General features: G+C 44.7%; 1 protein-coding gene across 1 annotated transcript in view; it reads right to left on the minus strand.

The window, feature by feature from the left end:
* The window catches only part of LOC144773693 (histo-blood group ABO system transferase-like), a 128,254-nt gene that overhangs the window by 18,723 nt on the left and 84,529 nt on the right, over positions 1-25,002 (minus strand). The window contains exon 5 of the mRNA XM_078658841.1: positions 6,873-7,007. Within this exon, the coding sequence (XP_078514967.1) occupies positions 6,873-7,007 (135 nt within the window). The remainder of the gene's footprint in view (positions 1-6,872; positions 7,008-25,002) is intronic.

Consider the following 25,002-nt stretch of genomic DNA (forward strand, 5'->3'; position numbering starts at 1 on the left):
TTCAAAGAAATGCCATTCCCTTGGGATTCTTTGATGACGTTAATGATGTCAAACTTTGCGTCAAACTAGGTACCCTGCAGGTATAAATATGCCTTCGCTTGCTCTAGCAAGACATGGTGGTTTGGAGCAGTTCGACTATCTACTTGCCCGACGCAGCTCGCTACAGCAAGTGCCGAAGGAAGCCGACCCTCCAGCTGACGCACTGATCAGAGACTGTCTTTCTCTCGGTGAGAATCCAGCTCCAGTGTTTCCAAGCTCCCCTTGCGTGGTGTTGGGAAATTGAGTCCGACACAGAGAGATACCAGACCTCCTTCATTCTAAAACTAAGGTATAGATCTGATTAGATCCTAAGAGAAATCTTGGATAGATTCTTGGCAAAGAAAACTAAACCTGTGCTACACCACACTTACTTCTTCCCTCGTACTAGATTTAGGTTAGGTACATTGGGGTAGGCGTAATTTAAAAGCACCAGTTGAGTATTTTAGTCTATGTATTTATGTATGTTATTTTATATGGCTTAGAAACCATACAATGCTCTTACAGTATTATTTCATATTACTGTTTACGCTGTACGCATTATACTTTGCAGCCTGCATAACGATTGTAGCAGTTCACTTCTCTTGTATGAGAAATAAGACTGTTCGATAAACCTTTTATTGAAAACGCTTGTCTCTCTATTTCTCTACAACTCTGTATAAACAAAGCATGCACGATTGACTGAGTGAAATACTTATCTATTGTTTCCACGACTCTGGAGATACGTTTTATTCTTGGGAAACAAAGTTGTCATGTTTATGCGGTTGTCAGAAACGAATCCCTTCTTGTGAATTCAAGAAAGTTTCTAGTGAGCTCTGAGCTAGCTGGGTCTCACTATTAAGTTTAGTATATTCAATAGAGACCTATTCGACCTTAGTCCTACGTCACATCTATAGTATATACTATTCCAACGCGCAGAGCCTATTGGGAATATAGGAACTACACTAAAGACCCTCTGAACTTTACAGGCCCTTTCCAGTGCTGTTATCCATTTGTGGATAACTCCACTCTGGTAGTGAGGGACAATCTTGTTTAAATTCCTATGGTCATGAGATCTTTCTCTAGCACTAGGGAAGTTGCTGCCACCATGGGACTCTAGTCCCGTCTTTTTTCTAGCTCTTTCAAGCTCTAGGTACTCCCTTTCTAAGGCTACCTGCTGTCTTTTAATTCTCAGCTGGGCCTCCTCAAACTTGAGCTGCCTTTCTCTCTTCTCCTGGTAGAATTCCCTCCTATGAGAAGAGACAGAGGTCCCGATAGATACACCAGAATGGTCAGACTCCACAGATGGAGATCTGGGCCTTTTAGGTGTACCTCCTACTCTTCCTGGGGGAACAAAGAGATGACCTTCATGGCCTTCAACCTCATTTCCAAGAGGAGCTGCATGGTCCAGGTCAAGGTCATGGTCACCTTCCTGGTCAGCATCAGAGTCTGAGTCCTGGTGGTTTGTACCACTGGGCTCTGCCTCCTCTGCTGCCCCACCCCCACTGCCTGACCCTTCAGGCCCTGAACCCTTCTTGAGATCATCTAACAGGAGTACCTCTATGAGGCGTTGGGTGTTGGCACTTTTGCCTGTCTTCAATTTCCTCATAGTACACAAGGCCCTTAATTCTAAGAATAGGAATGTGTCATACTTGGATGCCTGTAACATACTGACATCTGGCAGGGACCCACTGGTTCCTGGCCTTGAAGACATTACTAGTGAAGTGTGGTGTGTGCACCTACCTACTCTAGTGTGGCCTACTAAACTCTCTTGAGTTGTAGAGAGATTGTGCTAAGCCATTGACACACAACTCTAATTTCAGTAGAACTCACTGTATTTTAAGCTTGTATCATATGTACCTTTAGTGGTTTTCAATTAATCAATCACTTGAGATGATCTGGTAAAACAATGGCAAGTTGGAATCCCACACGCTGCACATCAATGTGAGAAGTTGGCCTGGCATATGCAGTCCACTATTCTAGTGGGAACCTTGCACCAGTCCAAATGACCCTTATTGATGGTAGGTTAAAGACAACCTTTATTGAAAGCTATCCTAGTGGTAGCTGTGGAGAGCAGCCTTCAGGCTAAGACTTAGAGGAATGTTAAGCAGCTTGATTTTCCATTCTATAATCTCGTGAATGACCAAATGAAAGAAGAACCACACCAGGTATACATATAAAATATATGTATTTATTCTAACACATCCCCCTAGTCTCTTTATGAGGCTAGAGGCAAAAGTACATACAGGAAACTTAATATCAGACTGTAAATTAGCACAATATACGGGGAGCCCCAGGGGCGTACCAAACCATATATTAAGAAAGTGGTATAAGAACCACAACTTGACTAGACGCAAGGTCTAGAGCCTGTAGAATCGCTGGGGCCACAAGGAACCACCCAAGGTAGTAACCCAGGGGACCCACGGAGGATGCGTGCAGTGTGAGAACACAGCCGCGAATCACCTTTAGCTTCTATGGGGAAAGTCGCGGTTGGCAATTTAAAGATAAAGGACACATAGGAGAGGACTTTGAGCAAACAGCTTTGAACTTAAGGGGTTCTATGGCCAACACCCATGGGAGCACCGGAGTACTCGAGTTACTTCACCCAGGGAAGCCGGGTGCATAGGTGTCTTTTGGTGTCAGGAATCGTCGTCGTTTTCAATGGCGATCTGCTGCAAAGTGCTGCTGCCGTCCAAGTGGAAAGTGTCCGGTGTGATCCAATCCTGGATCGAAGATGAGCAGAACCCGAAAGCAGAGGGGACAAAGTCTGGGTCACTTGCCAGTGACCAAGGGCACAATAGTCGAATGCCCACCGATGTCAGGTGATTTCAGGTAAAAGAGGTGAAGCTTGACTCTTCAGCCACAAGGACCGGGAGGCATCAACGATGACCTGGATCTGGAATCGAGCTGTCCCACAAAGAATGTCGTGTACTGCGGTATCGGTGCCCAGATTGGACCCAACAAGCCTTGGCAACAGTAACCCACGCAGGAATCAAATAAACGCTTCTGTGTGGACCAGCAAGGTCCGAGGGACTTACCACACAGTGGGAAGTCAGGGCCATCTGGAGCAACCAGGGAAGCCCAAGGAAAATCAGAGTTGCCTTCATAGGGACCCCCCAGTCGATGCACCAGGGATCGCGAAGGAGCCTCGAGCTGAAATGCAAGAAGCAGGCTCACTGAACACTCATAGAGTGTAGGCCCACAATCTTCGCTGCAAATAGTGCTCGGGGCTTGGGCTACAAGTAACCCAAAGCACAACTTCATGAGACGTTGAGAAGTCAATGCACTTGCAAATGTGCACCGGGTCCAGGGGTTCCGGTTCAACATCACTCACGAGGGCTGCGGGTCTCAGCTTTGCTGAGGACTTGGGTTGGCCTCTGAGAAGTCAGTAAATCCTCTTCCTGTGTTGCAAATACTTCGTAGTCCGTCTGGAGCTTCAGAAATGCAGACTGGCAAGATGCTTCATTGGTGCCTGCCAAGCAGGGGAGTCACTCCTTGACCCCAAGGGAGATTCTTCCGTCCTCTCGTCTTTAGTAGAGCGTCGAAGTTCCAGGTTTCAGTTTTAGAGTTTCATCCAGGTGTAATCTAAAGTCCTGTTGCCAGGGGTTCCTTACTTATACCTAAGAAAGGGGTTGGACATACTCTGGGGACCCACCTATGGGAGGGTCTGGAAAGAGGGGTGGCTACACCCATTTCCTTTATTCAGTTTCACGCCAGAGCAGGGGCTGGTAGCCCCTGCAACCGATTTGAACTGGGCAATGCACAGGGACACCAAATGTGCCCCCAGTGCTGACTTCAAAGCACTCTCTGAGTGCACCCACCCAGCCCCAATACACAAGAGCCTGTCTGGGACGTGGTTACTTCTCCCTGTGTCAGGAAACCTATTGTCCAGGCCTCCCCTGCCGGAGTATCGGTCAGCAGCAGGAGGCCAGACTCTGGCTGCAGCATCCAGTTTGTGATGCCAGGGCTCTTTTAAACTATTACCGGTTAGACCAGTGTGTACATGTCTCTCCCTCTAGAAGGGTGGGATTCTACCCCCGCTGACAGGACTGGTGGGGGGGGGGGTAGGGTTCCAAAGTGTTTGACACGAAACCCAACATGTTTTCATGCAGCCATTCCAAAGTTAGCATTTACCGCGAGGTTAGAATGCACTTAAGAGGATATGGTCTGGCTGCATCACAGAACACCCTCAGAGAATAGGCTCCGAACGCTGCAGAGGGGCCCAGCTCATGCATGGGCACCCTCTCACTCAAAACCAAGCACCCTGCCTTCAGGATTGATAAGGCCTGCCATAGGGGTGACTGATAGGTTTCTATGTGCAGTGATGTAAGGTAAATGTAAATGTAAATGTAAATGTAATAGTCACTTATATAGCGCTCCTACCACTCCAAGGAGTATCTTGGCGCTCTGCCAGGCCAGATGAAATTAGGTTGGAGGAAAAAAGCCATTCAGTGAACGCGTACATTACACTAGTGCCCTGCACGCAGCATCTGTGAGGGAGAACACCCAAGTTTTCAGGGATTTCCTAAAAAGACTTTCATGGGACAGTGATCGAAGGCAGAGCGGGAACTTGTTCCATGCCTTAGCTCCCAGGACAAACAGAGATTTCCCTCCTTTAGTTGACAGTTTGAACCTGGGAACTATTAACAGATTTTGGCCAGCAGATCTCAAACAGCGGGTGGGGTGATACCGCTTGAAGCCACTGGACAAATATTTCGGTCCCTGCTGTTTGAAGGCTCTAAATGTGATCAGAAGGATCTTAAATAAGATCCTTTTGCCAATTGGTAGCCAATGAAGTGCACTAAGTGCGGCCGAGGCAGATGACTTACGCGGCCACCGTAGTACCAACCGGGCAGTTGCGTGCTGGACCATCTGCAGCCTATGGAGTATGGACTTATTAACTCCAGCGTATAGGCTGTTACAGTAGTCCATCCTCGAAGTTATTAACGCAACTGCTACCGTTTTCCTGGCTGGCAGAGGAAGAAGATCAAAAAATTTCCTCAGAGATTTAATTAGGTCAAAACACATGCCAGCTACGGCCACTGCCTGCTGTTTGAAGGACAATTGGTCGTCAAATTTAATGCCCAAGTTTTGAGCAGACGAGATGGCACTAGGGGGAACTTCAGCATCATCAGGCCACCCGTGTTTCGGGGAAAACAGATTTTCATTTCCAAACGGCAAGATTTCCGTCTTGCCGGAATTACATTTGAGGTGATTGTTAGTCATCCACTCAAACGTAGCTGTTAAACATTTTTTCAGGTTTTCCCCTGCATCAGGCAGCTCCTTATCCAACACCAGAATGAGCTGCGTGTCATCAGCATATGATATTGTGCTAATCTGGAATGAGGTAGATGGATATAGGTAACCTATATCTTAGTAAGAGGTGCATGCACCACCTTACCCAGGCTGCAGTAGCAGTCCTGTGGTGTCATTTTGGAAGGCTTCCCAGGGGTGGCATAATACATGCGGCAGCCCCTGGTAGGCCTCTGGGGTACCTGTGCCCTTAGTACCTAGTGTACCATATACTAGGGACTCACAAGGGTACCCCAGTAACCAAACTGGAGTGTACCTAAAGTACAAGCAATCAATTTAGAGAGGAAACAGCTAGGCTGGGGACCTGGATAGCAGGGCCCCAGCCAGACTAAAGTCGAAAAACAATGAAACACCAGCAAAAAGTGGGGGTAACCGTAGTAAGCAGATCCTACTCTCCTACACCAATGATACCCAATGAAGCTCAATCAACCCAATAATAGATCATAGAGAGGAGAGTGGCGCCTTGTGGACAGCTGGGAAGAATAGGATGTGTATACAGGGATGTAATCTCGAAGAGGTATATTTTAGTAAGCTGAGGCAGGGCAGCTTTAAATGGGAAGAGCTGGTCAAGATGGGCGGAGAGAGAGATGAATACATCTACCAGTGCCCTGATGGCGCGGCCATCATTTAGTATTCATTTGAGATTTAAGTTTTCAGGAAAGGGGGATGAAATGAAATGAAATGAATACATATTTGTATAGCACATGACTACCCTGAGGCATCTCAGCGATTGTACGAATACCGCTGAGGAACCCTTACTGGCCTTTCCCTGTGAAATGTCCACTCCTGGGCACCCCCAGGGTGAAGCCAGGGATCCCAGCGCTGTTGGGGCCACTGTGTAGATTAAGCAAGCTATTGCCCAGAGTCACAGAGTGGGACCCATTATTAGACTAGGCATCGAGGCGAGAATTATTAGGTTCGAGGAAATTGAGCCCAAGAGCCGCCGAGGCGGGATTTGAACCCTGGTCCCGGCCAGACCTCTGCATCAGGGTCTGCCGCTCTAACCATTGAGCCACACTTCTCCAATGGGATGAGAAGGAGAAAGCTGAGGACTATGCAAAGCAAAGGGATTTATATGTATGGCAAATAGGGAGAATGTGCTACAAAACAAGCTGGTGGTGGGAGGAGACAGCTGCTACCTGCATGAAGGAGCACCAAAGATATGTTGAAAGAGAAGAGAGCACCATCACCGGCTGCGAAGAAGAGGGCGGCTAATACACGAGTAGTAGATACTATGGGACAAAGGGGGAGTGTGATTAGATGCACTAAATACTTTAGCAAGTGTTGCTGTGGCTGAAAATACCAATGCTGCTGGATGTGACCTGGTCTATTTTACCTGAGCTTTTTGGGCAGAACTTTTTGTCCCACTAGGAATGTAGAGCTCCATGGGTGCAAGTGTGGGTACACACAAGGCACACGTGGAAGGCTCCAATCACTGTGCTGTAGGTCAGTTTGTGTCATGTGCATTTGTTCTTTCCTGCATGAGAGAGATGGGGGAGAAGGGAAGGACATTGCACAAGCAACACTATCACAGCATTTCATACCTGCCGAGTGCAAAGACGGTGAGGCCTATAGTGCAGTTTTTCCTCTCAAAATCCTTGTTCAGAATGTCTCTGTTGTAGGTTCCAGTCCAGACCACAGGAGCCAGCCAGGGAGTGACTGTCATCACCTCTGTCCTTCTGAAAGACAAAAGGGACAGCTTTTAGCAAGGTCTGCAGATCAAACGCTGTCCTTGTCAGGTACAGAACCTCCTGATAGAACAAATATAAATCTGTTATTGATCTAACTCCCAAGTCTGGATGTCCTCACACATTTCAAGGCCTCGCTTGCCTCTCCATTGTGGGGGCGCAATTTACAATCCACCCCTCACGCGTCATCAATGCGCAGTTTGCATTTTTCTATTTGACATTATATCTACTGTGTGCCTTAATAAGATTAACGTGTGTGTATATATGAACGCATTAATGGAATGTAACCACTGAGAAACTGAAGTGTTATAAACGTGTGCACTAATATTCCATTTATCACGAAGACATGTATCCTGTTTTCACGTTTCCATTTACACTTTAAGTCACAGTTGTATTTATTCTGAGAGTCATATTTGAGAATGTAATAATGTATGCTTTTATTTCACTCTTATATTTGTCATGAGTTGCATGTGCACAAGTATAGTCTATTAACCCATTGCGTGCTGCCGTTCGTAGTGCTGCGCACGTCCAACGGCCGACGCGGCCCCGCCCGCACAAGGAAAAGCCTGCATTGCTGCGGAATTGCTGCCGTGATTAACGGGTTAATGTTGCAAATGTACAACATGAGGATGAAGAAAACTGGTCCCGTGAGGGGTGGGAAGAGATAAGATTGTGGCTTAAGCTTCTGTTTGATTGGTGTTCACACTGTTAGAAGTTACAGCAGATTCCCTTAGACTTTGAGGGGTACAGACCTCTCTGCTTCCTTTATTCTCGCAAGTGTGAATCTTCGTGTTAAACACTTATTCCAATTCTGAAATACGACTACTGGAGTCTTCACTATGCTGACTCCTTCTTGCATTTCTGAAGTTCCTTGAGACCCTATTCTGTGAACTATCCCTATTCCAAAGATCTGATTAGATTACTGTAGAACATATTCATGTTTAGGAAAGAGATGTTACCTCACCTCTCAGACAGAGGCTCTCACGCACATACTGTGCCTTGCCAGACAAAGGTCCTTTGAGTACGCTTTGTCATGAACAAATTGGAACAAAATAAAAAGAGGAATGGCTTGGGTCCCACCTTTATGCTATTTCCCCATTCAGGGGATTTGTGGGCTTTTGTGTAAAGTGATGTCTCTCGCAGCAGATAGCAATAAGGCTGGCTACAAGCATGACCGCCCATAATATAGGCACAATCAAATGTGAGTTTTATGCTCCTGGCTGCCAGAAAATGCTCCCCCACCGCCCCTATCCTACCATCTACCACGTGGCACTGCTCAGGAGGAACCACCAGGCTGTACTTTGCTGAGAAGGCCCTCATGGAGTTTGTAAAGGAATCCCTTTCAGTGTCTAGGCTTCCACTCTCTAGCCACAGAAATGTAGGCAATACACTTCGCCTGTCCGGAATATCCATCCTCACCCTCCATCTTGTGCCGTGCAATGCCTGGCATATCTAAAATGGCTCCCGTTGGCCCCAGTGCTCAGACTCACTCAGCACAGAGTCCTTCGACCACACGCGCTCTACGAGCGTACTGCACAGACATACATATCTGCCATGTACACCGAACATCAGCGCCAGTGTCTGGGTTTTGCATTACATCTGAACTTTACACAAGAGGGTCAGTAGAACGCACCCTCATCGACACATTGAAAAAGATCTGGACACATTACTGATTCACAAAACGCAGCACGTTGCCAACACCTCTTTATGTGATGCACATTGGGCCTGGACAGTAGTCCAATGCCCACTATGAGAGCACACTTTCAGTGCTTAATTTGTAAAATATTAAGTGCCAGGGCTCTCACCAGGAAGCCACTGCAGCTTGCACCACCCATCGCCCTTTTCATCGCTGCCAAAACAACTACTAACCATCTCTCTCGCATTTAAATGCGAATGTTCAGATTATTCCAGGTCCCCAAAGCTAAAGGAATCGCTGGGGAGGCAGGTATGAGCAAGTTTAATGTATATGGTATTCCTAAACAACCATTGTTCTGCTCATCTCTAAATTAGATGAGCAGCGCCACCATGTGGTAGACTGTTTTAAGTATGGTGTTGACAATTAGGTGCCGGTGCCGAGTACCAGAAACCAATTAAGTGCTGGTGCTGAGCTTTACGCCGACTCGTGGTAAATAAATAAATAATACCCTATTTTTGACTAGACTTATAGCATAACAGATAGCTCAATAAAAATAAGAGTCAAGATTCGAGGTAGTAGGAGTTTCTGCAGGTTTATTACAGCATAAGGACAGGATCAGGACAACCTGCATAGGATGACCCAGCAGCTGCTGGGGCTAGGTCTGGGATGAGCGCGCTAACTTTTAATAATAATACATTGACTTATATACATAGCGCAAACACATAGCATTACATTGCAGTAGGCGTAGCAGTGGGTGGAGCAGAAGGCGTGACGCGTAGCAGTCGCGAGAGATAACAGTAAAAGTAGGTGTAACTGGGAGTATACATGGACATGTGATGCAAACGTAACAGAATATGTCATGAATGGGGCGGAAACATTGGAGGGGGCTACCTAAGGAGCCGGGACCTCTAACCTAATGGTGCGCGAAAACTGGCAATGACGTGTTACTAGGAGAAGCTGGGGGCTACGAACTCTGTGCTAGGAGCAGAGACTAGAGTCTGGAGGGTCGGAGCGACATGTACCTAAACCCTATCTGGTATCTGATGTTTAGGGAACATGTTGATATAAACTAGAAGTCATGAGGGGAAAGCTAACTTGATTCTAAGGCTGGACCATGCATTATTCTACATGTAGTGCGTGATGAAGAATATTAAATGACCATTAATACAGTATTTCTCTAACGTGGAGACGAGAAGGCTAGACAATGACGGAAACTATTGATGCAGTTCAGTAGCTTAGGAATGCAGAAGAGGAGGACTGAACTGATAGCTGGAACTATAACATACTCTTGGCAGACTCAGAGGCAGAGCCGGGCTGCACCGGGCACTGCGAGGCAGGAAGTAAGTGAAAGGTCGAGGATACAGGTGGGGGCTGTATCGCTCCTCAGCGAGGCTTTCAGGAGACAGGAGCTGAATCTGTAGTCCGGGCCCTTTTGAGGCCTGGAAACGGGGACTTTATAATGGAATAACGTGCACACTGGGAAACGTGGCAACATAACTTTACATAGGCCTGATATTCGTAGTATTCACGAGGACTGGAAAATGACATACTAGAGGTGGACACAACTGGAATTGCGTCATTAATCGGACATGGGGAATAACATATGCATATTGGTCATGCACACATAACATATGATGGATGAGGCGTAGGGACACAGAACATGGCAAAATTTACTTTTCCACATTCCCTCCTTGTCACTACGTTTCCATCAGGAAACATCAATTTTCATGATACCATCTATCATTTCATACAGTATCATTTGCTCGTCTCGAATTGTCTTGGAACGGGATTTAGAACGGGGCTTAGGACTAGGAATACAAGAGGTAGCACACATGCTGCAAATCGCAGGGCCACATTGTATACAGAGGCAGCAGCTAAATATGATCGCTACTGCAATACCCAAAAAGGACAGGACTTTCCATCCCCATGCGGAAATTATATTCCAGAACCAACCGGACCATGTCCAGGTGCCTGGATCTTGGTGTAACAGATGGGCAATTTTATGGAGTCTGGTTATAGCTGAATAAACAGACGGTGCGTTATTTGGAATGAAAATGCAGCAACTAGATCCGATGACTCTACAGGCCCCGCCCCTATCGGCCAGTATGACGTCAAGGACGAGACGATTTTGCAAAACGACAAATCTCATAGCAGATTGTTCTTCGGTTAGGTTACCTAGAGCAGAGGCAGTCTCATCTACTACAGCTTCAAGGGTTCTTGTTAACCTACGGATTAGCTTACTATTTACAATTGTACCTAAATAAGGGAAAACACCTTTATCTATATCAATGAATTGTTCTGCGGCGGTTTCAGTATAATCGACAATCGGGAGATTTCTCTTGTGTCTAGTATGTACTAGGAAGGAATTCCTATGGTAGTCAGGTGGGGCTAGGAAAACAGGTGGCAGTAGGAAGGCAATGTAACAGGTTCCCTCCCAATCGAGGGGCAGACGGACATATGCGGTCTGACCACAAATAAAATAAGAATGACGTGAAGCTTTGAAAATAGATTTCCCACTGTCACTATACTTGATAACAGTAGTACATTCACTATGTCCTACGTGTACAGAACCATAATTACGGACACATAATTCGCCTTTGACTGGTAGTACTGAAATAGCAGGTAAGTCTGGAGTAGTATCAGACTGAACATTCAGGACCATGAAATTCGACGAATAATTACCTAAATTATAAACTTCATTTTCTAGATCTAAACCTGTTCTGTGGGGGAAACCTTGCTTGTCTGGAAAACATGTACTGTTAAGAAAAGACAAATCTGTTGAGGATAACGTTAACGTGGACCATGCTCCACACGAACCATTGTGGGAGAATGGATAAGGAAACAGTGGCAGAACTCCTTTCGATGTCTGAAAAGGGGGGAGTCGACCACACACCCAACAATTAGTGGCATTGCTGGTCTGGTGTGAATAATGTAACATACGGATAAATGTGTTGTTGCGCATAGCGAGGCGGTAAGAATATTCGTGAGGAGGCAGATCACTAAACGTGTGCTCTAGTGTAGCATTAGCAGACATATTTACATGAGGAACTGGACAATACAGATAGAACGCATAGCTGGTGCAGGAAATCATTATGCTGATGAATAATATGAAACTCAGAAAAATGATACATTGAAGTGAACTTCGACTGACTCTCTCACTATGGGGGTCTATTTTATACATGTCAGAAACAGTCTAACCGTTTCACCTAGGGGAGGACTTATACAATCAAACTGACTGACTTATTTTACTAGACCTGAGCTTTAACTTATACTCCTGTTGCGGAGTTTTCTCTAACAAGGGAGGGGTTGTAATAATGTCTTGTGCGGGACAGTCCTTTAAAACAATGTTCTGGTAGTCCTTCGAATCCTGGGAAATGTTTTTAGAAGCTGGTTTCAGTCCTTTAAAAAGTTTTACATGAGACAGGTGGACCCACCCCTTCCTGCCTTCCAACTTGACGGCAGTTCGGGTGGTCAAGAGGACCTGACGTGGCTCCTTCCAACGTGGTTCCAGCGGACTTGATCTGTCAAAATTTCTGATCATCACAAGGGAGCCCGGAACGATCTCGTGCAGTGCCACTTCGGTATTGTCTGGAAATGCAGCGGCAACCTGTGAACGACATGAGTTGAGGGCAGACATCAAGGAAGCTAGGTAATCTGTCAACATATTACATGAAACATCGGTAATACTTCGGGGTCTAGGAGTACCCCACATGTTAGGGGGGCGGCCGAATACGACCTCATACGGGGACAGACCTGATCTGGAATGTGCGACCATGCGCATATAAAATAAAGCGACTGGCAGAGCTACTAGCCAGTCCACACCTTTGTCTTTACAGACTTTTGCAATACGGATTTTCAGGGTCTGATTATGCCTTTCTACGAGACCGGCTGCTTCAGGATGGCGTACACAATGGAACTTCCACTGGTACCCTAACAAAAGGGAAACGTGCTTCATTAACTCTGAGGAGAATGGTTGGCCGTTATCAGAATATACGACTCTAGGGAGTCCGTATCTAGGGAAGAATTCACGAACCAACTGCTTGGCAGTGGTCGCGGCTGTGTAATCTGGGACTGGATATGCTTCTGTCCACCTGGACAAAGCGCATACAACTACAAGGACATACTTGAAACCTCGACATCGCTCCATCTGAATATAATCCATCTGGAGGACCTCAAAAGGGTGGTCAGGGGGCTGGAAACCACCTTGTTCCACCGGGACACTTTTACCTGGATTAAACTGACAACATATCATACAGGTGCGGACTTTCTGCTTGGCTGCAGCTCGTAAATGCTTGTTGAACCAAATGTTCTGGATACTGTCTAACATAGCTTTTTCTCCTAAATGTGCTGGACTATGTGCGGTATTGATAATGACTTGAACCATAGAGTCGGGGAGAAACCATGTGGCTCTACCCTTCGTTAACCATCCTTGATCTGTCTGGACCCCTCCTTGTTCAGACCATTTCTTGATTTCATCGGGAGTAGCATGTAACTGGATATCTATGACATCTTGTGTAGGGTCCTTAACTGTCATGCAGGTAGTCAGATCTGGAGTATGTGTCTGATTAACTGGAATGTCTGGAGTCTGTGCTGTAAGCTTGGCTGTGCGGTCTGCTAGATCGTTACCTTGGGAAATAATGTCAGTGACTTTCATATGTGCTTTGCATTTCATGATAGCAATGGATGTCGGTAAATGTATGGCATCTAACAGGGCTTGAATAAGGAGACCATGCTGAATCTTGGTTCCATGAGAAGTCATGAAACCTCTCTCCTGCCAGAGCACTCCGAAGTCGTGTACAACTCCGAATGCGTAACGTGAATCTGTGTAAACATTAACTTTCAGGTTCTTGGCATGTATACAGGCTTGTGTCAGAGCGACTAGCTCTGCTGCTTGAGCGGACAGGGTATCAATACGGTGTGTTTCAATAACTTCGGTGTCAGTAGTCACTGCATACGCGGCGACTAGTTCTCCTGTACTAGTTCTCATACATGAACCATCCACATAAAGTGTCAGGTCAGGATCTGGTAACGGAATATCTGTCAGGTCTTGTCTTGGCTTTGTCGTAATGTTGACTACTTCCACACAATCATGTGGGTCTGGATTTAAATTAACTGATGGTAACAGTGTAGCAGGATTCAGAACATTGCAGCGTCTAATTTCTATGTGTGGCTGGAACAGTGTCAATTCATAACCTGTTAAACGTGCAATTGTCAAGTGCTGTGTTTGTGTTCGGTTTAAAAGAACTTCTACTGAATGTGGAACTTGTACTGTCAGGGAATGTCCTAAAACTATGGAATCACTTTGTCTGATAGCTAGTGCTGTGGCTGCAACTGACTTGAGGCACGCAGGCAACGCCTGGGCGACCGGATCTAATGTGCTCGAAAAATAAGCACAGGGCTTGTATTGTCCTGCTTGATCTTGTGTGAGAACAGATAATGCTGTACCTTCGCGTTCAGTAACGAAAAGTGTAAAAGGCTTACTGTAGTTCGGTGTAGCTAGAACTGGAGCTTGACATAGGGCTTTCTTTAACTCGTTGAAACTAAGTGTATGGTCAGATGTCCAAGGGAGGACAGTCGATACGGCTGCCTCCTGTGTCGTTAACTGTATCAGTGGCTTGGCTAGAAATGCATACTGGGGAATCCATTGTCTACAATAAGAAGTAAGGCCGATAAAGGCACGTACCTCCTTCTGGGTTCTGGGCTGGGGAAGACTCGCTATTAACTGGATACGGTCTGGTGTCAACTGCCTACCCCTCTTGGACAGCAAGTGTCCTAAGTATACCACTTGCTGGACACAGAATTGAAGCTTCGAAGGTGACACCTTGTGCCCCATCTCGGCAAGGAAATACAGAACTGTAAGGGATGCTCGCTCGCAAGCACGTTCAGAACGGGCTGTGATCAGTAGATCATCGACATACTGGAGCAGGGCAGTGTCAGTTGGCATGTGAATATTGTCTAGTTGTCTCTTGAGTGCTTGACTGTAAATACTAGGACTTTCTGTGAAACCTTGAGGAGCGCGTGTGAACATATAGCTCCTTCCATTTAAACAAAATCCGAAAAGAAACTGGCTGTCTGGATGAATTGGAACACTAAAAAATGCATTCTTGAGGTCTATGACAGTGAAAAACGTGGCTTCGGAATCAATGGCTGTTAACAGGGAAGAAATGTCTGGGACAACTGGGTACTGAGGAATAATACATTTATTAAGCTCTCGTAAATCAATCACTAATCGATATACTGGGGGTGCATTCGGATCAGTACGTTTCATGACTGGAATGATCGGAGAATTACATACATTGGAGTCAGTTTCTACAACTACTCCTTGAGCCATGAGCTCGTCAATAATTTTGGATAAGGCTGCTACAGCCTCGGGTGGCAATCTGTACTGTCTGATTCGGGGTAACACTACACCTGGCTTGAGAGTCACACGATGGGGTGTGATTTGCATGTAACCTACATCAGTTGGACCTTGCGCCCATAAATGCTGCGGAACATTAGACAATCTTGAATCAAAATCACGTAATACATAGTGACCCTTAAAGTCACGTAGGAACAGACGTATTCCCTCTGGGGAACAGCAAATAACTGCACCTAATTCTTTCAGTGTCTTAATGCCTAACAGATTTTCTGGACATGACTTAGTAAGTAACAGATCAGTAGTACGGGACAATGGACCTACCTCTAGAGTGACTGGCTTTGATATCTCGTTAACTATTGGTTTTCCCGAAAATCCAAGGGAAACATTTCTTGAGCCTGAGAGCGGAGCCCCTGGAACTTCGGCATGACTAATTGTGGTCCTACTTGCCCCTGTATCGATCAAAAACTTTCTGTCTTTCCCTAATACTTGACTGTGAACATAGGGACCTTCTTGATCTACAGGTATCTCGATGAGAGGCAAGCCTACCTCCCTCTCTAGGCTGTTTCATGAATATGACTGGTACTCTGGATACTCTGTCTGTGCATACTGGTACATCTGTGATGTGACATGCTGTGTTGCAGCGATAGGCTGCGGTGCGGGAACTGTCTGTGGTGCATTCTGTGACTGAGGAATCTGTGAAACTTGTTCTTGTCTAGGCGGACGTGGTCTTTCTTTAGTCTTACCAGTAGCTATGTTATGTTTCAGAACTGCACACTCGTTTATAAAATGACCTGGCTGTTTACAATAATTGCAGTTCCCTTTAACGGGAGCTGCAGGATGACTGGCTTGATTCGGACCCCTCTTCTGACTGTCTTGAGGAACAGTTTGTGCAACTAGCACTTTCATTTTCGTGTCTTTCATACGTTTTCTCTCGTGTTCTTGCTCTTCTCTGATTCTATTCTGGTGGTACTGGAGCATCTGGAGCATCTGGGACGGAGTATTTGCTTGCCAGGTGCTTTCGACTTTCAAAACTCGATTTTTAATTTGTGGACTTGAATTCTCGACTAATTTGGTAACGAAAAGATGAGGGTACGACTCACTACTTGTCTTGAGACCACTATTAATACTGAAACATTTCTCAAATCTAGAATAAAAGTCCTGGCAGAGTGGGAAATGGAACTGTAGGCTGGACCGGGGGTACCGTAACAGGTACTCCGGTGTCTGGAGGAGCGGGAAGTGCCTGATTTACAGGGACTAGCGGAGCGCGAACAGGATTTGCATATTCTGGGACTGTGTCGTCCAAGTAGGACGAAATAAAAATATCAGCTGCGGTCGGTTTGTGACGTAGCTTGGTCGGAACTAATGGCGGCGGGAAATTACTGGATGCCTCTGGGGTCGCTTTTGGCACACCTTCGGCAAGAAGAGGATACATACCCCTAATAAGGGCATGCCTCTGTCTGTCTGACTGTTCGGTTTTGACTTGTTCACCTATCTCGATTAATTCTCTTTCTTGGGCTCGTTCCTGGGATTCTCTACTTAACTCTGACTTTCTGACTTCCTTTTCCGTTCTTCTGTGCGCTTCTTTCCGCCATAACTCGATGGCATCTTTCTGTGACTGTCTGGCTTTCTTTTTCCATAATGCTTCTTCTACTCGCATGATACATTCGGCATCCCATGTACCCGATACGGGCCATCTATACTTTTCTTCTAACTGTTTGGTATACTCTACCCATAAATCTAGATACATTATGGCGCTTATGCCATGTTTCTGATACATAAAGTGACCTGGACTGTCCCTAGGCGGGACAGGAACTGCTTCCTCTAATAGACCCTTTCTAGTTTTTAACTGACGTAATCTTGAAAAGAGCGGCATTGTAAACTTGAATCGGAACACAATACAATACACGAAGAACAATAACAATTGGGAAAACAATTCAGGCATACCACGACATTGGAATTACATTAAACAATATCATAACATAACAGTTCGAACAGAATATTACCTGAAAATACTGAAAACAGAAACAGAACAGATTTTCTCGAGAACGGAACAGACTAGAGTTACTGGATGCACTGCTGTAACAGTACGGAACATACCGGTCCCACAAAGGGACGCATCAAGACCCGTATCCACCTAGGTGAACACTTCGTTTGTGAGTCTGGGCACCACCAACCCACGGACCAGGAGTCAATTTAGATTGGTCCTGTCTAGATACTACCCCAGCAATGGTACTCACCGGGCAGCACGGAACGGAAGGCCTCGGACGGGACTGGACTGCTACGACGACGAACTTCGGACTTCAGTTACGGGTGGGCCTCCGGATACCTCGGACCTTGGACTCTCGGCTTGGGCTCTGGTCGGGACTCGCCGCGTTCCTCCACCGTCTCGTTCGGATGCTGGACCGCCTCCTCCGTCTCCTCCGTGGGCCTGAGGGATACTTGAGCAGAAATATCTGCCACTGCGCAGAAGAGTTCCGTCACGACTGCAGAGGGTCAGGGGGTCGGCGTGGCTTCACCGACGCGTGGGGAAAGGGCAAGTCCCTGTTCGGGCGCCATTATGTGGTAAATAAATAAATAATACCCTATTTTTGACTAGACTTATAGCATAACAGATAGCTCAATAAAAATAAGAGTCAAGATTCGAGGTAGTAGGAGTTTCTGCAGGTTTATTACAGCATAAGGACAGGATCAGGACAACCTGCATAGGATGACCCAGCAGCTGCTGGGGCTAGGTCTGGGATGAGCGCGCTAACTTTTAATAATAATACATTGACTTATATACATAGCGCAAACACATAGCATTACATTGCAGTAGGCGTAGCAGTGGGTGGAGCAGAAGGCGTGACGCGTAGCAGTCGCGAGAGATAACAGTAAAAGTAGGTGTAACTGGGAGTATACATGGACATGTGATGCAAACGTAACAGAATATGTCATGAATGGGGCGGAAACATTGGAGGGGGCTACCTAAGGAGCCGGGACCTCTAACCTAATGGTGCGCGAAAACTGGCAATGACGTGTTACTAGGAGAAGCTGGGGGCTACGAACTCTGTGCTAGGAGCAGAGACTAGAGTCTGGAGGGTCGGAGCGACATGTACCTAAACCCTATCTGGTATCTGATGTTTAGGGAACATGTTGATATAAACTAGAAGTCATGAGGGGAAAGCTAACTTGATTCTAAGGCTGGACCATGCATTATTCTACATGTAGTGCGTGATGAAGAATATTAAATGACCATTAATACAGTATTTCTCTAACGTGGAGACGAGAAGGCTAGACAATGACGGAAACTATTGATGCAGTTCAGTAGCTTAGGAATGCAGAAGAGGAGGACTGAACTGATAGCTGGAACTATAACATACTCTTGGCAGACTCAGAGGCAGAGCCGGGCTGCACCGGGCACTGCGAGGCAGGAAGTAAGTGAAAGGTCGAGGATACAGGTGGGGGCTGTATCGCTCCTCAGCGAGGCTTTCAGGAGACAGGAGCTGAATCTGTAGTCCGGGCCCTTTTGAGGCCTGGAAACGGGGACTTTATAATGGAATAACGTGCACACTGGGAAACGTGGCAACATAACTTTACATAGGCCTGATATTCGTAGTATTCACGAGGACTGGAAAATGACATACTAGAGGTGGACACAACTGGAATTGCGTCATTAATCGGACATGGGGAATAACATATGCATATTGGTCATGCACACATAACATATGATGGATGAGGCGTAGGGACACAGAACATGGCAAAATTTACTTTTCCACAGAAGGTGTTGAGGGAATACATTAGATTCAGGTTATTTTCCGGCTTGCAAATTAATCGGAATAAATCAATAATGATACCCCTCACAGCCAATATGCCACCAACGGGCAAGAATACCCCTTAGTGTGGACCACGGACCCGGTGAAATATCTGGGCATCTGGGTACACCGAGACCCGGAAGTAGTAATAAGAGAAAACTACGGCAGAACCTGCGCCACCCTAGACCAGCACATAGACAGATGGAATCGTCTGCCACTTTATTTTTCTAAAATGATTATACTCCCATGCTTTCTATTTTATTTAGTAATATTCCGATCAAGCTGACACATTTTTTCAAGGGGGTACGATCCTCACTCATCCGCTTAATTTGGGGGGGGAAACAGGCCAGAGTGAGTTGGACCACACTGACACTGGACTACACCCAAGGGAGTTTCAAAGCTCCAGATCTCTTTATATATTACTTGTGTGCCCAGGCACAATATGCATACTATTGGTTCCGACCACATGCGTACACTCCGCATGTTGCGGTAGAAGATGAAGATGCCCACCCTATCCCCATATCGGGTGTGCTCACGGACACGTGCAGAGTCACACCGAAAACAGAAATCAGCTCTATAGACACGACTATTGCAGCATGGCAAAAAATAGGTAACATTGTTAACAAACTCCCACTATATCTACCAGCAATGCCTATCGCACATCACGCCACTCTCCGTAACATAGGAAGAGGGTTCACTCAGAACGTTGAGAGCATTGGGCATGGTCACCATGCAAGATATATTTCCAGATGGACACTTTCTCAAAGCGGATGACTTAGCTCACGTTTCCAACTCTTCACTATTGTTCAACTTTACTGTACATAGACTAAGACAAGCGGTTAAAGCCCACTACGACACATACCCGGTTGAACCCCCCACACTGTGTGCCTTACAGATGCTACTGGTTGCGCCTTCACGGCGTAAACTAGTCACAAAATTGTATAAAGAGATACAAGGTGACAGAGTCCCCGACCCAGATAAAAGTTTTGCCCGCTGGAATGATAGCTTAAACTCACCTTTGTCGGAATCGGACAGTGAGCATATTTGCAGGCTAACTGGAGCCCTTACACCCAACGGCAACCTGCGCATTATTCATTTGAAATATATCCATCAGACTTATCACACTCCTGTTAAATTACATAAATGCGGCCTCAGTGAGACCAGTGCTTGTAAACGTTGCGGTCACCCTGTTGCAGACTTTTTATATCTTGCCTGGGAATGTGGTAGAGTGATGTTATTCTGGGAAGCTGTACTGAAACACATACACAATATGACTGAGACTACGTTACAATGTACTCCGCCAATTTGTTTACTATGTTATGTACCTCATTTAAAAGGGGCAATTGGTAAATTTGTGCGCATTGCACTGTTGCTAGCCAAGCGCTGAGTAGCTTTACACTGGGAGAGTAACCTGGCTCCAAACCCTGAACACTGGCGGAAAGACATGGTCTACTGTAATGAGAACCTTACACTATATGCAGAAGAACTACCGGTGCCATCCAGACCTAGAGACATATGGGAACCTCTACGACAATATCGACTAAGAGATGAAGAGCTGTGGCGCTGGGGTCAGGGCTACTGACTCCGGAATCTGAGGATCACGGTTCGATCCATTGCGCCGGCGGCAGATTAGCCCAGCACCATGTGACTCTGGGCAATAGCTTGCTTAATCTTCCGGATGGCCCCCAGCGCCTAGAGACCCTTACGGGTGATTGTTTGCGCTTTACAAATGTGGATTATTATTATTTTTGACTGTTTTTAATGATTCACATACTGATTACTAATGCTTTTAGTTATAATCCTGAATATTTGTTGTCGCAACTTTACATACTGATAGAGACGAGAGGGAGGATATTCCGATGTTTGGGACGAGGTCAATCACAATGTAGTAATATGTTCTCTTGTTATTATACTGCCTTGCAGGGCAGTGGAACTGTATACTTTAATTGAAAGGTCAATAAACAGATAAAAAAAAGTACTAGCGAGCCGGGCTTACATCCCCCCAACCGCGATGAAAAAGTAACATAATAAGGAGCAGCGTCCAATGGCTAATAGATCGAAGGAGCCATAGGTCGAAGTTTGGGAACCATTAAAAACAAACACAAAGCAAGCAAAGTTTTCACCCAAAAATATACCAACACACGCCTAGCCCTGATCAAAATGATTTGCTCAAGCAATAGCATTTGTTTACAGACCCAACAACTCCACATGGGTCCCTGGGCAAGCTCCGAGTGGGTCCTCATGGAACAATTCATTTTCTCTTTAGCCGCACAACACCTCTGAAGAGGTCATTTTTGTTATTTTTCATTACAGTCCCAAACATGAGGAGGCAGATCTACAAGAAAGTGCCGCAGCGTGGCACCGTAAGCCCCTTGGCTGCGCCACGCTGCAGCACTTTGAGAGCATAGGAATGCGACATATTTACAAGAATATGTTGCAGTCCTGTGCTCTCCCCTGCGCTGGCGCACAAACAGCTGCCAAGCGCCGGCGCAGACACCGTTGCACCATGGTGCAAGGATGCCTGAGCCATGGGGAGATTGTTTTTATGCAGGAAGTGTGGTTTTTTTTGTGTGTTGTGTCTTACTTATTTAATGTATGGGGTTTTTAAAATGCTTTTCATATTTGACTCCTGAGTTAAGCCTGCCTGCTTGCAGCAGCTACCAAAGGTTGAGCCAGGACCTAATGTATTGATACCTTGACTGGATCTTATATTGCATTGGTGGCCTTATTGCTACTGGTGGGTGCATACTTACCCCTACTAATAACCCACCTTCAAACACCGGCCTATCCCGCAGGAGGTGTGCCCCTCTTGAGATTTGCAGTTCTTGTTGCATTCTCTCAAGTATCCCCCATATGAGCCTTGTGCTTCCATTGAGATCCATCTTCTTACTCTGCAGGTATTTTTCTTGGCGACCGTGACTTCGGCCTGCCTCCTGGGGCAGTGGATTCTTTGTCTTGTCTCCCTTCATTCTTCAGAGTTTTCGATGACAGAATTGTCCTTCGATTGGGCCTGTGTTTGTCCCGAAGGTGAGGTCTATGATCCAACTCCAGCAGGAAGTGATTCTTTCTGTGTTTTTTCCGGATCCTCAGCCCTGAGGAGGTGGCCCTTCATTCTCTTGATGTCCGGAGGGCAGTTTTTTTTATAAATCTTTTTATTGATAATTGGTACAAAACATCATCAGGTTTAATTAACAATGAAACCATCAATAATTTCACATTGTAGCATTCTCCGCTGTTCCACAATATCTCGTACAATATAACATTGAGTCTGTAAAGGTAGGGCTATTCTGTAGTCCCTGATTCATTCACTGTTGTCCATTGATAAATCGCCGGTCGGCAATGCACATATGTTACCTCTCAAGGCATTCCACTTTCCCCACACCCGTTCCCACTTCGTAGGGCACCCCCTATGTATGTATACCGCTCTTTTGGGCACCATCACCATATCCATATCCTTACTCCAGTCTCTTACGTTGGGAGTATTTTGTGCTCCCCACTGTTTTGCAATCTTCTTTTTAGCTATAGTTATACCTAGTGTCGACCAAGTTTGTGCTGCATTATTAAGGTCTGTGGCCTCCCAGATATTCAGAAGGAATCTATGACATAATATCGACAGACAGAATATAGACATACAAAAATATCGAAGCAAAAATATCGACATCAAAAATATAGAAGTTCTATCTACATAAAGGTAAGTACAAAAATATTGAAAAAAATATATTGTAGTACAAAAATATAGAAGTAAAAAATATCGTTTTTTTAAATGTATTAATAATAATGTAGAAATGAATAAAACATACATTTAATTTAACAAATTATAGATATAAACATTAAAACATATTTAAAAAATAATAACTAATACATATACATTTAAAATAAATTAAAAACTCTACATATAAATTAATATATATACTTACTCTACATATTGCATCAGTAGTGAAAGCGTTGGATAGCGTAGGGGTAAAAATTACTATTCCCACTCCAGAGGGTGCAACAGTAGGGAAAGCGCTGGATACCGTAGGGGTAAAAATTACTATTCCCACTCCAGAGGGTGCAATAGTAGCAAAGCGCAGAATAGCGTAAGCGTTATATTAACATACTTATCAATTAGATATTTTTTTAACAAAAAAAAGATATATTTTATTTACAAAAATATATTACTAAATACCAAATATTTATAATTAATATTTACTTAAATAACAAAAAATTACTTCCCACGCTACTCCCCCTTTAACACACAACACACTACACATGGAGGAGGAGTGTGGCTCAATGGTTAGAGCGGCAGACCCTGATTGAAGAGTTCTGGCCAGGGACCAGGGTTCGATTCCCGCCTCGGCGGGGTCTCGGGCTCAATTTCCTCGGACCTGTTAATTCTCGCCTCGGTGCCTATTCTAATCACGGACCCCACGCTGCAACTCTGGGCAATAGCTTGCTTAGCCTCCACACCGGCCCCAAAAGCGCGAAGGATGCCTGGCTTCACCCTGGGGGTGCCCAGGAGTGGTCACTTCACAGCGAAAGCCAGGAGGGGTTCCACAGCGGTATGAGTATCAGCGCCAGGAAGCCGAATAGGCGACACCGCAAGGTGACCGTCTGGTGACAGTGCGCTCTATAAGTACCATGACATTTACATTTACGCATACAAAAAAACACAATTAATATAAATATCAATTAATCAATTAATAACAATTAATATTATTAAATTGATGTAATTATAAATTAACTAATTGACAAATATGAATTACCAATTAATAATTAATTACCAATTAATAATTAATTAACAAGATATTTACAAGAATAAACAAAATATATTAATACATTATTTATAATTAATATTATAAAATAATTTTAAAAAACTAATTACCAATTAAATAATTAACAATTAATTAACAATAAATACGAATAAATAAATACAATCTCTTTAATTAATTTAATTTAATTATTTCACACCCTATTCCCCTATAAACACACAACCCACTACACATAAATAAATCACATAAAAATGTAATTATCATTTATTCACTTAATAATAATTAATTACCAATTAATTATTAATTAACAATAACAAAAAATAAAAAATATTACTACATTAACTCTAATTCATTTAATTACCTAATTAATAAGAATTAATTCCCAATTAATTAATAATTAACAACTAATTATTAATCAAAAATATTTAAAACCATATTAATTAATTAATTATAATTAAATTACTTCCCACCCTATTCCCCTATAAACCCACAACCCGCTCTGATACTAAAATGCAAAATGTAAACAAAATTACTAATTTCTAAACATACATTAAAAACATGTTTAACAAACATATAAAATACATAATTAAATACATAACACTAAACAAAATTTCGATATTAGTAACATACATACCTTAAAATAGATATTCTGTCCATCGATATTATTGCACATCGATATTCTATACCATCGAAATTAAAACATCGATATTATTGTATATCGATATTTTAATTTCGATATTTTGTCTCCCTACCATTCAGAAGACATCTCCTAGGGGCCCCACTTACATTCGTTATTGTGGACATCACTGCCTCCCAATATGTCATAATTTCAGGACACTCCCACAATGTATATTAAAATGTACCCGTTGCCCCACACTGTCGTAGGCAGAGCTGACTGTCCGACCGTCCCATTTTGTATAAAGTTACCCTTGTGTAATAAATCCGGTGTAACACTTTCAGTTGGATTAAACGTAGTTTTGACGAGATCACCACCACCCTCAGGGACGCTAGCGCCTCTTGCCAATTCATCTCGTCCATTTCTCCCACCTCTTCCTGCTACCTCGTTCGTAGGGAAAGTGGGGGTCGGGGTGATTATTATTGAGTTTCCGATATGTTAAGGACGTGGCTTTTTTGTGCATGTGTTCAGTCAGTATCCTTTCTTCCAAGGGGTAAGCCTCTGGAAGGACTGTGTCAGGCAGAATAGCTGTCTCTAATGCGTGTCGAATTTGGTGATAGCAAAACATTTCTGTAGTCGCCATCTCGTGTCGGTCTTGGAGTTGGGTGAATGGAATTACCTTTCCCTTGGCCCAGAGATCGCCTACGTGAGATATCCCTGTGTCATCCCATCGCTTGAATCCTTTACTGTTGCCTTTTGTACCCAACATGTCAGTGTCCCAAAGGGGTGTTGCTTGTGTGATCTTTTTATTCCATCTGAGCTTTTTGTGTACGG

The sequence above is a fragment of the Lissotriton helveticus genome, chromosome 8 (genome assembly GCF_964261635.1).
Source record: "Lissotriton helveticus chromosome 8, aLisHel1.1, whole genome shotgun sequence".
NCBI lineage: Eukaryota > Metazoa > Chordata > Amphibia > Caudata > Salamandridae > Lissotriton > Lissotriton helveticus.